We start from the raw sequence: 12,316 nt of genomic DNA on the forward strand, positions 1-12,316 counted from the left end.
AAAAAAAAAAAAAAAAAGCCCTGTAGACTTATCAAACTATGTGCAGTGTGTTTCTAGTATTTTTTTCTGCTTAAGAAAAAACAAAGTCATTGCTCCTGTAAGAAAGCACCTTAAATTTAATATTGGTTTTGCATTGTCCTCTGCTTTAATTATGGTTTCCTAGCACCATGACAGGAAGCTTTCTTGGACAGATATACTTGAGGCATCCATATTCATTTCTTCTTGCTAGTGATAATTTGAGGCTTTTTTCGATGTCAAAAAAATGCACTGAGAGTTGGATGCCAGTTTACCCAAGTGACTACTGCTGTTAGCAGTATTTGACAGGTGTTTACAAGATTGTTATTCTGGTAATGTCAAGTCACAACTCTTAATGTAAATGTTCCATTGACCTATTGCAGTGAACAAACATCCTGAAGTGAAAAATATGCCCTTCTCGCCTTGGTGACACATAAGTGGAGATGCCTCAAGAAATAYTTGAAGAAACAGAAATTAATACTCTTCTCTCTAATCTGCCCTAACCAGCTATCTTGATGTTTCTTGGGGCAAATAAAACTGAAATTTCAATAAAAGTAGCAACAYTATCAGTCTTTGAATTTTCATTTGTGCTGTAAGCCTCGGGTCTTCTAATCTTTGTTCCTGTAATGCTTCACAGTTGGCATTTCAGTTTTTGTCATTACCACAGTGTTACAAAGGCTACTTACTTTCCAATATTTGCCCAGTTTCCTGCAACTTTTCCCAAGGTTCTTGGCTTTAGGTTTTATTTTTCCTCATGAATGAACTGAAGTTCATGGAACCACTAAATTTAATCCTTTGTCAGGTAGCCACCTCCCATTTCTCTATTTCTGTCCTACAAATCTCTCAAATAACCTTTGTTTTACTTTCTTCAGGCATTTTTAAATCCATTGCCTTTCTAAAGCTGAATTGATCCTTAAATCTTTGAGCTCTGTAGCTTAGTATTCATCACTTGTGTAAATGTTAAATTTGTTTAGGCTCTATATTTCCCTGTGACTCTAAGTCTTAAAGCTTCAGCTTCCCCAACAGTTCTTTCTTCTTCAGGATGCTGTATATTGAGCCTCAAATACTTCCTTTATCATTATTGTTTCACTCCCCTTTATCACTTTCAGTCCCTAGAGTTGTTTGCCACTTCTACTCATTCTTTAATGTAGTACACAAGAAGGTCACTATTTCCTTTTTTCCTACCTATGTCAATGGCATCTTTCTCACCATTCAGCAGCATCAGGTAGGATGTAGGAACAGCACAAGCTGAGGGGTATTTTTGTTTTGTTTTGTTTTTGGTTGGTTGTTTTTTCCAGAATCGTCATAAGCAACGAGTTAAAAATGAATGTCTTACTTGAATACTAGAGAACGCTTCCTTGGTTTGGTACTATGTTCCTGTACAAAGTGAAAAAGAACATTGAAATATACTTTTCTTCTTAGACCTCTTAATTTAAGTCTGTGCTTACTGCTCCCAGGTACCATCAGACTATATCTATTTTTCATGTTCCTTTCAGCTACAGACTTTTTCTATTCATATTCAACTGTATCTTTGCACATAATGGTTGCTTTCTTACTTTGACAGTACACACACTAGCTTTAAGGCATTTATTTAATATCTTTTATTAACTAAAGTCACCTGCAAGGTAAACATAGAGTAAGATTTTTTTAAAATCCAACACCCAAGTTGGGTACCTTGAAAAGAACCAAGCAGGTGGCCCTTTTTTCTTTCTCTTATGTATTCTGGATGTGCGCCTTCCTCACCTCAACTCAGTTTCTAAGTATCTGTTCCTTTCCCATTTCTCCCTGAAGGCATAGCAGGACAGAATAGTCTTGATTTTTTTTTTTCAAGAGTTTTGCAATGAAGTCTGATGACTATTAGTTGGCTTGGATAGCATAGTGCTTTCAGATGGTCTTCTATATAGGTGTTGGGCAGGCCCAGGACTGTATACCTTCTGCCTTGAATCTGGATATGTGCATTCAGTTTACTGTTGCTAAGATGTAACAATTGTAATCTTTTTTGGTTTTAAAGTTTAACTGTAGTCAATGGACGTTGATCCTTGTTGGATAGTCAAAATAATAGGGGACTTGTTGAAATGCTTCTGATTAAGACCAGATTTCAGGGAATATTCTGGGACAAATTTGCTTAGTAGTGGTGAAAGTTGCAGAACTAAGAGCCTGAATGATGAGGACTCCTCCCTGCAGTGGAGAGGAGAAGAGGTCTAGTGGGAAGAATAGAAACACCACTCAGAGGAATGGTGGGAGAGATGTCAACTAGCATATTAAGACAGCAATTCCTGTCATGTTGGGATGACATCATAGCAGTTAAACAAGGAAACGCAACAGCTAGACTTTCTTTCCAGTTCTTTCCAGTATCTGAAGGCCTTCTCATGTCTGCCTGTGGCTGTGGTTGAGCAGTACATCCTGCTGAAGGGCTGCGTGATCAGGTGCTCCCCAGAGGAGTCAGATCTTCCTTTGGAAGGTTGTTGCTGCAGGTTCTGCTTTTGTTTTGAGACACTTCTCTGGTCTAAGGAACTGTAAAATGCGTTGTTGTAAACTGAATCAATTTTTCTTTCTTGTTTCTTCTTCACAGCCTCGTCATGTATTCAACATGCTGAAGAAGTATGTGCGTGCTGAGCAGAAAGACAGACAGCATACTCTCAAACACTTTGAACATGTCCGCATGGTAGACCCAAAGAAAGCTGCCCAAATCAGATCTCAGGTAGTCCTCACAGAGGGTTAATGGGATCATGTTTGTTCTTAACTATTGTGTTACTGTCAACTGATTAAAAAATTTTTTTTTCTTTACTCCTTCCTGTACACTTTTACATGCAATAAGAGATAATCTGCTTTCCAGCAACAGATTAAAACAAAACGATGTAGGAATAGGGTATACATGATTTGTCTTTTGAGAAGAAATATTTATCCAAGCAGTGAGTCAGTTGTGGGCATTTCCTGTGGAGTCCTCCAGAGCAGTGATACCCAGAGCCTTTATTACTGCTTTGGTAAATAATACTACTGAGAACATCTTTAGAGAACGTCTTTAATAGACTCAGTTACCACACACTGTTATGCTTCCTCAACTGAAGTGGCAGAACCAGGAATGGTATAGACATTTGACTGAGACCAGCATTTCTGTAGTCATTGCAGGGGTACTTGTAGTGTCTGTAAATGCAATTCCTACAAAGCACCTGAGTTTAACATGTTTTTAAAAATAGGCACTGTCATTCATGGCATTTTAACTGAATGTTACTGCAGCCCTTAATGTGTATGTTTTGGAACAGTCCTTGTGTTTCTCTCATCAGTTGTGGAGAGTGAGAAAGCAAATAAATAAATAAAAGACTGAAGAAGCAACTGGCTTTCAAAACAACAATTAAAATTGCAGATGTAATGGATGAGCTGTTAAAAATGTGCCCCATAATCTGCAGAATCTGCTTCTGTTCCCTCTACAGGATGCAATTGGAAGCTCTGTTCCACCCACACTTTTTGAATTGATTGGCATCACTAAAAGCCAAATCAAAACCATATACCTCCATGAATGGCATAATTTACATATTAGACTTCTCAAACGTCTATTCCAGCCAGACCTGTACATTGAGTTTGTGTTATCTTGAAATTACTACAGGGGGAAAGGTGTAATTCTGAATGTCTTCTGCAGTGATCTTAGACAGCTTTTGCATGTCTGAAACATTCAAGCATGTCCGTCTGCATCCAGCAGGGCTGTTTAGTTTCTAAAACACTGGATTATTTAACCAAAAAAAGGTGAAAATTTGCAAACTACAAGTATGTTGGTAGCATAAGTAAAGGAAAAATGGAATCTGACATTTAGATGCAAGAAGTATAGTGCTTTTTTTTTTTTTTTTTTTTGTAGGGCCCTATATATTCTGCATGATAGGAATATTGCAGTAACAACGTATGGAGAGTTAAGGAATGAATATTTCGATAATATTTTTTCTTCCTGAACTGGTCAGAAGATTGGTTGATGTAGGCCAGTGGATTTAGTAGAAATTTTTTGTTTCAGTGGAAAATAGAAAACAAAATATTTTAGTCAAAAGCATAAGTACTATATTTCAATTTGAAGAAACCACTCCAGTTCTTCAATGAAATTGCTGTCTGCAACCCATTTTATTCTGTATACCTGATTGCCCAATCAGACTATGTCATCCATTTCAGCTTTTCTCTCTAATAAAGAGAGGTGGTACTTCCTGAGAGTCCCCTGGGGAGCATGCGTCATGCAAGACATAGTGATGCAACCTCTAGCAGCCTGCAGCAACCTGGAACAATAGAGTTGCAGTCACATGAGACAACACAATAGAACGTCTATGTAGATATGTTTTTATTTTTAGCTGAAAATTTGAAGCTTTCTTCATAGAGTAGCTGATTCTTTTTACCATATTCAGACAAAAGAAAACAGAAAAAAACGGTTTACATATGTTGATCCAGCAATCGTTGAGTCTCACTTGGTTTGTATGTGGTGCAGAATGCTTAAGGATATGAGCAAATGTTCAAGTTATTGAAGGGTAAGTAAGGCTGTAAATTTCTGCCACAATAGCTGCTTGCATACATGCTCTGATTCACAGCAAATGTAAACCCCTTACCTTAAATTACTTTATCATTCCCATGTGGTCTCAGGTTGTTGCTGTGGAGGAGCATCTGTGRCCCAGAACACAGTTTATCTGGCAGTTGTAGGTGAGAAGTGTATTTTGCAATGAGTTTGACAGTTTCAGTGCATAGARTATACCCAGGTGTTATACCTAGCACAAGTGAAAATTGTCTGCTTTATATAGTCTATAAAATTTGCAGAAATGACGAGTAGCCGGAGTATTCCCCTCCTTAAAACACTTTTATTTTTCCACAGGTTATGACACATCTACGTGTGATATATGAACGCATGAACCAGTCTCTCTCCTTCCTTTATAATGTACCTGCTGTGGCTGAGGAGATCCAGGATGAAGTTGGTATGCAAACTATTAATGCAGAAAAAAAAAATTCTATGATAAAAAGTCACCACTAAAAGCTAAAATATATCGTCTTACTTTTCCTATTGATATACTGTTGTAGCTGACACATTGACAGGTTTGCTCTTTTTTAAAAATTATAAATTAAATTATAATGAGGTTTGTTAAATTATTATCATGTTTCTGATGTGCACCTATAAGAAAAATAGTATATAGGTGAAAGGAAAGGTCAGTGGTRGGGTGGCCTTTGTCTTTGGAACAACTTTTTTTCCACAAGATGCATAGTCTATCAAATGGCARTTACTAGATTAATTTCACAAATAAGCAGCTTCAGTCAACCAGATCAGTTAYTGATATCTTTTCAAAGCAAGGGAGTGAGGTGTGTGTGCCATTTGGTTAAGGCTAAGGATGTGTTTAGGGCCTGAGGAAGGTTTGGATGAGRAGAGTACTGGTGGATTCACTTGTCCAAAGTGCTGGTTAGGAAGGAGACACATTATGTGAGTTGGGGAAGGGATTGGGAGGAGAGAAAGATAGTCAAATTAATAATCATCCTTCACCATGTGTCTTGATTCTTCACAATTATAAGCCACAGTCAACAGCCTTGGTCTGTACTTGTCAAGTACAGTTTAAGAAAAAAGAAAGAAAACTGATTTGAAATTGTATCATTTTTGCAGCAAAGGAAATGCCCATACTGTTGTTAAGTCTTTGAGATGTTCAATTTGCTTTATTTCCCTGCCACCATTATTCYCATGAGTTTTTTACCTGAAGTTTCAATTTCTTCTGTTGTTGGTAATATTAATGCTTGTTGGTGGGGACATACTTCTAATTTTTCTTTTTTTGTCCTAAATACTGAAATGGAATAGAAACTTTAGAGRCTTTGAAGTGACATAGGAGCAAAAGTCTATTAATTACTATGTGATTTACAGAAATCAGACTCCTAATCTCAAATTTAATACTTATTTTTAGTGAAGAAAAAGAGACTGAAATTAGTAGAATATTATTTTGCAATAGGGTGAGGGAAGCTAAAATATCTCAAAGGAAAAGTGGTCATAGTCTCTAAAGTACTTTTTCTCTACTTTAATTTTTGGCAATTTTGGGTTTACCAAAAGTTCTCCAAGGTATTGCAAAGATAAAAAGAACTAAAAATATATTCTTTWATTGGGAGGTATAGGCAGGCCCTGTCAACTCCAGGCTGTACCTAGATACAATAGTTTTTAGTACTGAAAAGACATCTTAACTCTTTTGATATCAACATTCTCCTTGTTGAGAGCATTGACTGTATGCTTGCTTTTACGTATTGGTTTTAATGGAAGGAAGGTTACTGAGATCATTCCTTCCTATTAAAGGAGACAGCATCCTTCTAGCTTGAATACTGATCATTCTGTTTAAAATCTRTTCTGAAATTATTGAATTTGTTGCTCTTCCTAAGCCCATGGAAGAAGAAATCTATTATAGCTGCCAAATCTGTGGAGAAGTAAAATACTAATAAAATTGTACTTTGTAACATTTCCAAGAAATAGTACAACTCTCATTAATAAGACAAATGTTTCATTAAATACCAATGGTAAGAACCATTGACTTAGAAAATCTGAGTCAGTGGAAATTTGAAGAATACCAAGATAAGAACATCTTTTCCTCTGAATAATAAATGGCAGGTAAGGAAGCATATTTGAAAAAAGCTCTTCTCAGCCTAGGATGTTAGCTAAGATGGCAAGTCTTTTCGTTTATTTTTCTGTTTATTATACTCACAGTTTCTGGTTCTGCACTGTACTGCTGAGTTCTTCACGAATGGTTTTCACCTTGAGGAATGAATAATCTTGACTTTAGAAGATAGCTCTGGCAAAGATAGTTTTCCTCTAAATTGAATAAGTAGTTTCATGAACAGTAAATTGAGTAAGTAGTTTCATGAGCATTTCATAAGCAACAGAACAAATGAGATCTAGTTTTCTGTGAATTCATGCCTTGTGGTTAATTCCTCTAATGTCTAATAAGGTGCCAGTTTTGACTAGATTTTCTCATTGCTAGAAATATTATGCCTYATTTTGCACAGTTTCTCTGTTACCAGCTGTTGACAAATTTGAATCACTCAAGTCTTGGATATTTTTTATGACCTTAAACTAAAAATAAATTAAAACTTTCTTCATGTCTTCCCAACAGTCCACTGCCAAAAGTTCACTCCTGAGAGATAGGTGTTCGTATTTCACAGGAAAGTATATGGGCCTGTAAATTAGGTGCACACTTGTGATCTCTTCCTGTTACCTTTTGAGAACTTTATGCTGAGCAGTGAATTTGAATAATATCAGGTAGAATAGAAAGTTGTTGCTGGGGAATAGCAAGTGCCTACAGAACATTTTTGTTATCAGTCTGAATATATTTTTAATTAATGCTGRTGAATCGCAATCTAGCAGTTGGCTGGTTGGAGTTCCTTTCGAATACAGGATATTTCTGAAGATCTTGATCTCAAAAAGCAGATAAACAGCCATCGTTTTAAGGTGCTGAATCCAAAATAATATCCAACTTCTGAGCTAAAAGCAGCCTTTCAAAAGCTGTGGTTATTTTCCCAACTCCAGCAGAGATGATGGCAGAAATTTAGACTAAAATTTAAATCAGTCATAGTCCTTATCTGCAACTGTTTGTCTCCAGTTGAGCATATGGATACATAGGAAGACCCACAGTACTCTGAAAAATAGAGAGCAGCACTTTCATGAAGGGAGCATGTTTTTGCTGCTAAGCACTTGACAAATGTGCAGTGTAAACCTTGTCCTCATAGGATGACAAGCATGTATTGTATTCCAGACGTAAAAGCAAGAATAATGCTAACTATCTCTACTTTATTTTGGGGCAGGGGTAAAGACTCCGTGTAAGGGTTGCAGAGAGCCATCTGTCTGACCATGAGTTTTATGACAAAGTTTGGAAGGTTTAAACAAGATACTTGTGTAGGAGCCTGTTTGCCATTCTGGATGCAAAGGATTTCTCAAAGAACTTGATGCAGATGTCAAACCAGGTCACTCTCTGCATCATATGGCCCATGAGTAGTGTTTCTCAGGGATAGGAGCRTGTCTCATGAATATGAGAATGGAGGCAAAAATCTGAGAAGAGATAGATGAGTGGATGTAGATGAGTGTATTACTTGATTGCTGTGACATTTTTACCCACTTTTTCTCTCTGATAAACCTAATACACTATTTAATATGTCCAAGACCTCAGAAGGAGCAATAGCACACTTTAAGGGGAATCAGCAATTCTTTTTAGCACATCCTGCTTTAAATCCTTATTTGATTAGACTGCTTATCCATGTATATAAAAGGTAATTTATTGCAGGCAGTGGCACAGCTTCTGAATCAGAAGCTACATCAGAGCTCTATGTATCAGTCAAATGGGCAGGCGGCGAGCTGAATTTTTTATCTTTGTTGCTCTGTTTCCAGACTGATGTCCCTTACTGCATGTTTTCTAGCCCACCACTGATGAAATATTCAGCACAGCCTACTACAGCAGTATGGTAACTAAGCTCTGAAACACTCAGTTATGAGCAAGTAATAAGTAAGAAAATGTGATTTTGTTTGTTCCTTGGCAAATAAGTTAAAGCTATTGTTACTTTATCATTCTATTCCACTGCCTCTATCTTGTTCTTCTGCAGATTGTTGTGATGGCCMCATTCATGTCATATAGGAGGGAGAGAGGACAGATAAAGCATGATCTGGAGATCATTACTTGTGTTCAGCTGGATACAGAGTGCTGTGGATAATATGCCATTTCAAGTATCTGAACACTCCAGCTTAGCATAAAAAAATTTGAGCAAGAGAATTTTGCCTCTTGACACACAGTTCACAACTTCTTGTGAAGATATTGTACATATTTTTAGAAAAAGGTTGACAGCTGTAAATATAAGACAAGCTACAGACTCAGGATCTGTGAAGAATCAACTGAYTGTTGATTTCCTACAATGAACTCTCAGCCTTGCTGCTTTTATTTCCATGAACTCAATTAGTGTACTCTTTTCCATTCATGCTGTGGTATCTTCCTAGAGGTTCTGAGAGCAATAATGATTGCCACAGGTTGTCAATCCAAAATGGAAACCATCATGGTTTTTGGTTAGATATTGCAAAACCAAAACACAACCTTGGAGGCTTTGAAAAAGCAAATTTGACCTGCCCTGGTGGGTGCCATTCTTTTGTGATTGTCTCTTTCATTATCTCCCTCAAAATGTTGCTTTGAATATGTAGCTAAAAATCTCTTTCAGACAACAGTAGGAACTTGAAAAAAGTCCTCAGCACCTCCTTTTCCTGTAACTGTTCCATATACTTGCTACCTTAAGATTTAGATGAAGAGAAAGCTTCCTTCCAAATAATACTAAAATCACTGAAAGAGGATGTGTACGATTTCTGCRCCTTTATTTCAAGTTGGGTTGCTACATAGAGGTATCAGAATAATAAAGGCAACTTGACATATGTTAAATGTGTCAATAGCTTGTTAGAATGCTGTTATAATATGGCATTCATATAATATAGAATGGCTTATATATAGTTCATATCAAATAAGAACGATATTTACTGTATGACTCAGTTTCAGTATGTTAGATYAGAAAATATTTATGTTGGGCAAGGAGACTGAAGTTAGAAATTRGGAAGAGAGCTGTAGTCTTCCTCCAAGATTGACTTACATAATCACAGAATGGTTGAGGTTGGAAGGGACCTCTGGAGATCATCTAGTCCAACCACCCTGCTAAAGCAGGGTCACCTAGAGCATGTTAGACATGATTGCATCCAGGTGCATTTTGAATATCTCCAGAGAAGGAGACTCTGAGAAAATGCACTAGAAAGGATAACTTGATTGTTGATTTGAGACAGTTCCTAGGACTAGATGRATGGATGCAGAGAAGTACATTGAGCATTGGGAAACTAGAGATGTAGGGATGTAGAGCTGTTTTTCTGAAGCAATTCCTCTCTGTTTCTAGTTAACCATACTTTACAGGCAGTATTTCCTTGTATTTTTTAAAAAGACACAAATAGGGTTGAATTTCTAACCCAGGGTAAAATAAACAGCCACAAATCCAGTGTACAGCTGCAGTTGTTGTAAAAATCTRTAGCTGAGGGAAGGTGGACTAGTCCTGCTAATATTTAATACTTTCTGCAATTCAGGAGATCATGTTTGTCATCTGGAATTTTAGTTTCCAAATTGTCCCAGATGCTTGGTTGGGTAGGAGTGCCTTCTATTGCAGAGGCAAGGCAATGTCATCTTTGCCAAATCCTAGGTATGAAGTTTCCACCCTGTAAAAAGTTTCCACTCGGTAAAACTGGCACATTTTTTGTGGCAGCAGCTCTTCGTTTGGATTTCATGGGTGTATCTACAGCATGCAGAAATTTTTCAGTGAACCCCAAACAGATTTTCTGGAAGCAGTACAATTATGTGCAGGTTTCACCCTAACATACTGTGAAGCCTAGCTTCTAGTTTTCAGAACGTAGTTGAGCTATGCCTGTGCTGTATCATATTAACTTCCTGTTCCTCCTGTTCTGCTCTGCCTCCTTTGCTTAGGAGGATAACATGACTGGAATAAGCAGTCTCAAGTAGCCTTCAGAGAAACACGTATTTGCACAGATACTCAGATTAACTTCCAGCACTAACTGTGCCTGTGTTTTCTCCCTATAATTGATGTGACATATTTATGCATATCCAATAACCTTAGTTTTCCAAAGAAAACTTAGAATTTTCTGTGATACAGTGATTTACCTTTATCTTCTCCCTTAAAGCCCCATAGCACTCAATTGAATAGATGAATTGTTGGAACTCTAGCAAAAAAAATTTATTGCTGGGTCACCCATGGTTAAAAATAGCAGAGTTCTCCTATAAAAGCAAACRAATTCTACTTTAAGCCTTAAACACTGTTTAAGTAGTTGTTGTATGCTTAAATACTGATATGATCTAGGTGAACTATCTGATAAATAATTAAGACCTCTTCCACCCAAGGGCATTGCTTTTGATAGTATTTGACTAGTTTATATTTACTTCAGTTTTTCTTTTAGGGATTTTTAAGTTTTTTATATCATCATAGTTTTCATTACAATGTTTACTGTGCCACTAGTTTTGCCATTTTGTCTTCTGTGTAAAGTGCTTCCCTTTTGATTTAAATACCACAACAAGATACAATTGAGCTATTTGTTTGAACYCCCTTAAAAACAGAATACATCACCTTGTTCCACCAATGTCCTCCCTTAACTCTGCTATATTTTAACAGGCAAAGATGGCCAGCAGCCTCAGTGACAGTTATATGTTGCTGCAGGCCTTGTAACTTCTGCACACCATTAGGCAGCTTCAAAGAGGTGAGAAGCCTCTGCTATTTCTCTGGCTTGGAGGCTCAGCTCTGTGCACTAGTTTAAAAAAAWTTTTTTTGCTGCAGATTAGAAAAGAAAAAAAAGTCCCAGAAACAGATGCAACATTTTCCTCTTCCAAGCAACCCTTATTTTCTGTCCAGATTATTTGACTGTCATAGAAAATTAGGCAGAGAATAGGAGATGATTAAAATAGATATAAATACACTTCACTGACATTGATGTTCTCAAATGCCTTTATTGCTACCATACTATATCCTCCTCATCTTTTGTAGCTAAATGGTCTATTGTATCTTGCCATGAGAACTACTGTTCTTCAGGAAAGATATGAATCCTGATTTCTGTGTGCACAAGCCCTCTTTTAATCTCATAAATATTGTGAACATGATTTTAGACAAGAACAAGCTTCCTGCAGATCTGTAGATGTTGTGAGAGAGATGAATGGCTTCACATGTCTTTGGATCAGCTGGGGAAGAGTGTTTCAGGAAAGATGTGGGGCATCTTTCTTTTCGTCCACTTCTCAGAAATTTGRTCAGAACTAAATCATCTCACAAAATATGTTACAAGAATATTTTTCTTTTTGTTTGAAAAACACTGTTCTGTTTCGTTTGCACCTTTGAGGACATCTGGTCTAGTGATTCAAGTGCTAAAATTAGAAACCAGGAACTTCTGATAATTATTGACTTGTAGATCAGAAACAAACTATTAATATTCTGGACATCCCCTATTCCGGAGAGTATTTAAATGTTTCATTCTAAATAGTGCATCTTTTAGCAGGGGAAATTGAAAGCTCAATTTTCAATAGGAGCTTATAGCTATATAGCTTATAGCACTCTCTCCTGCACTGGCAGGTCTTGCTGGAAGTCTCTATTCTGTATCCTTTCTAGTTCTCTTATTCGAGCCCAAGTATTTTTTTTCATATATGCTAGTCCTTAAAGAGGAAATTATCATCCCTGCTGCAGGTCCCACAGGAAGTTTGTGAACAGAGAAATCAYAGTGGCAAGAGATTTAGTTGGAAACCAGGAACTTGCATCCATT

At 37.0% G+C, this 12,316-nt stretch overlaps 1 protein-coding gene across 1 annotated transcript in view; it reads left to right on the forward strand.

Annotated features, from left to right (window-relative positions):
- The window catches only part of APP (amyloid beta precursor protein), a 180,423-nt gene that overhangs the window by 128,372 nt on the left and 39,735 nt on the right, over positions 1-12,316 (forward strand). Inside the window, exons 10-11 of the mRNA XM_085297964.1 lie at positions 2,588-2,716; positions 4,853-4,952. Coding sequence (XP_085154090.1) covers positions 2,588-2,716; positions 4,853-4,952 — 229 coding nt within the window. The remainder of the gene's footprint in view (positions 1-2,587; positions 2,717-4,852; positions 4,953-12,316) is intronic.

This window comes from Rhea americana, unplaced genomic scaffold, assembly GCF_003343005.1.
Source record: "Rhea americana isolate MKP2758 unplaced genomic scaffold, rheAme1 scaffold_133, whole genome shotgun sequence".
NCBI classification, from domain to species: domain Eukaryota; kingdom Metazoa; phylum Chordata; class Aves; order Rheiformes; family Rheidae; genus Rhea; species Rhea americana.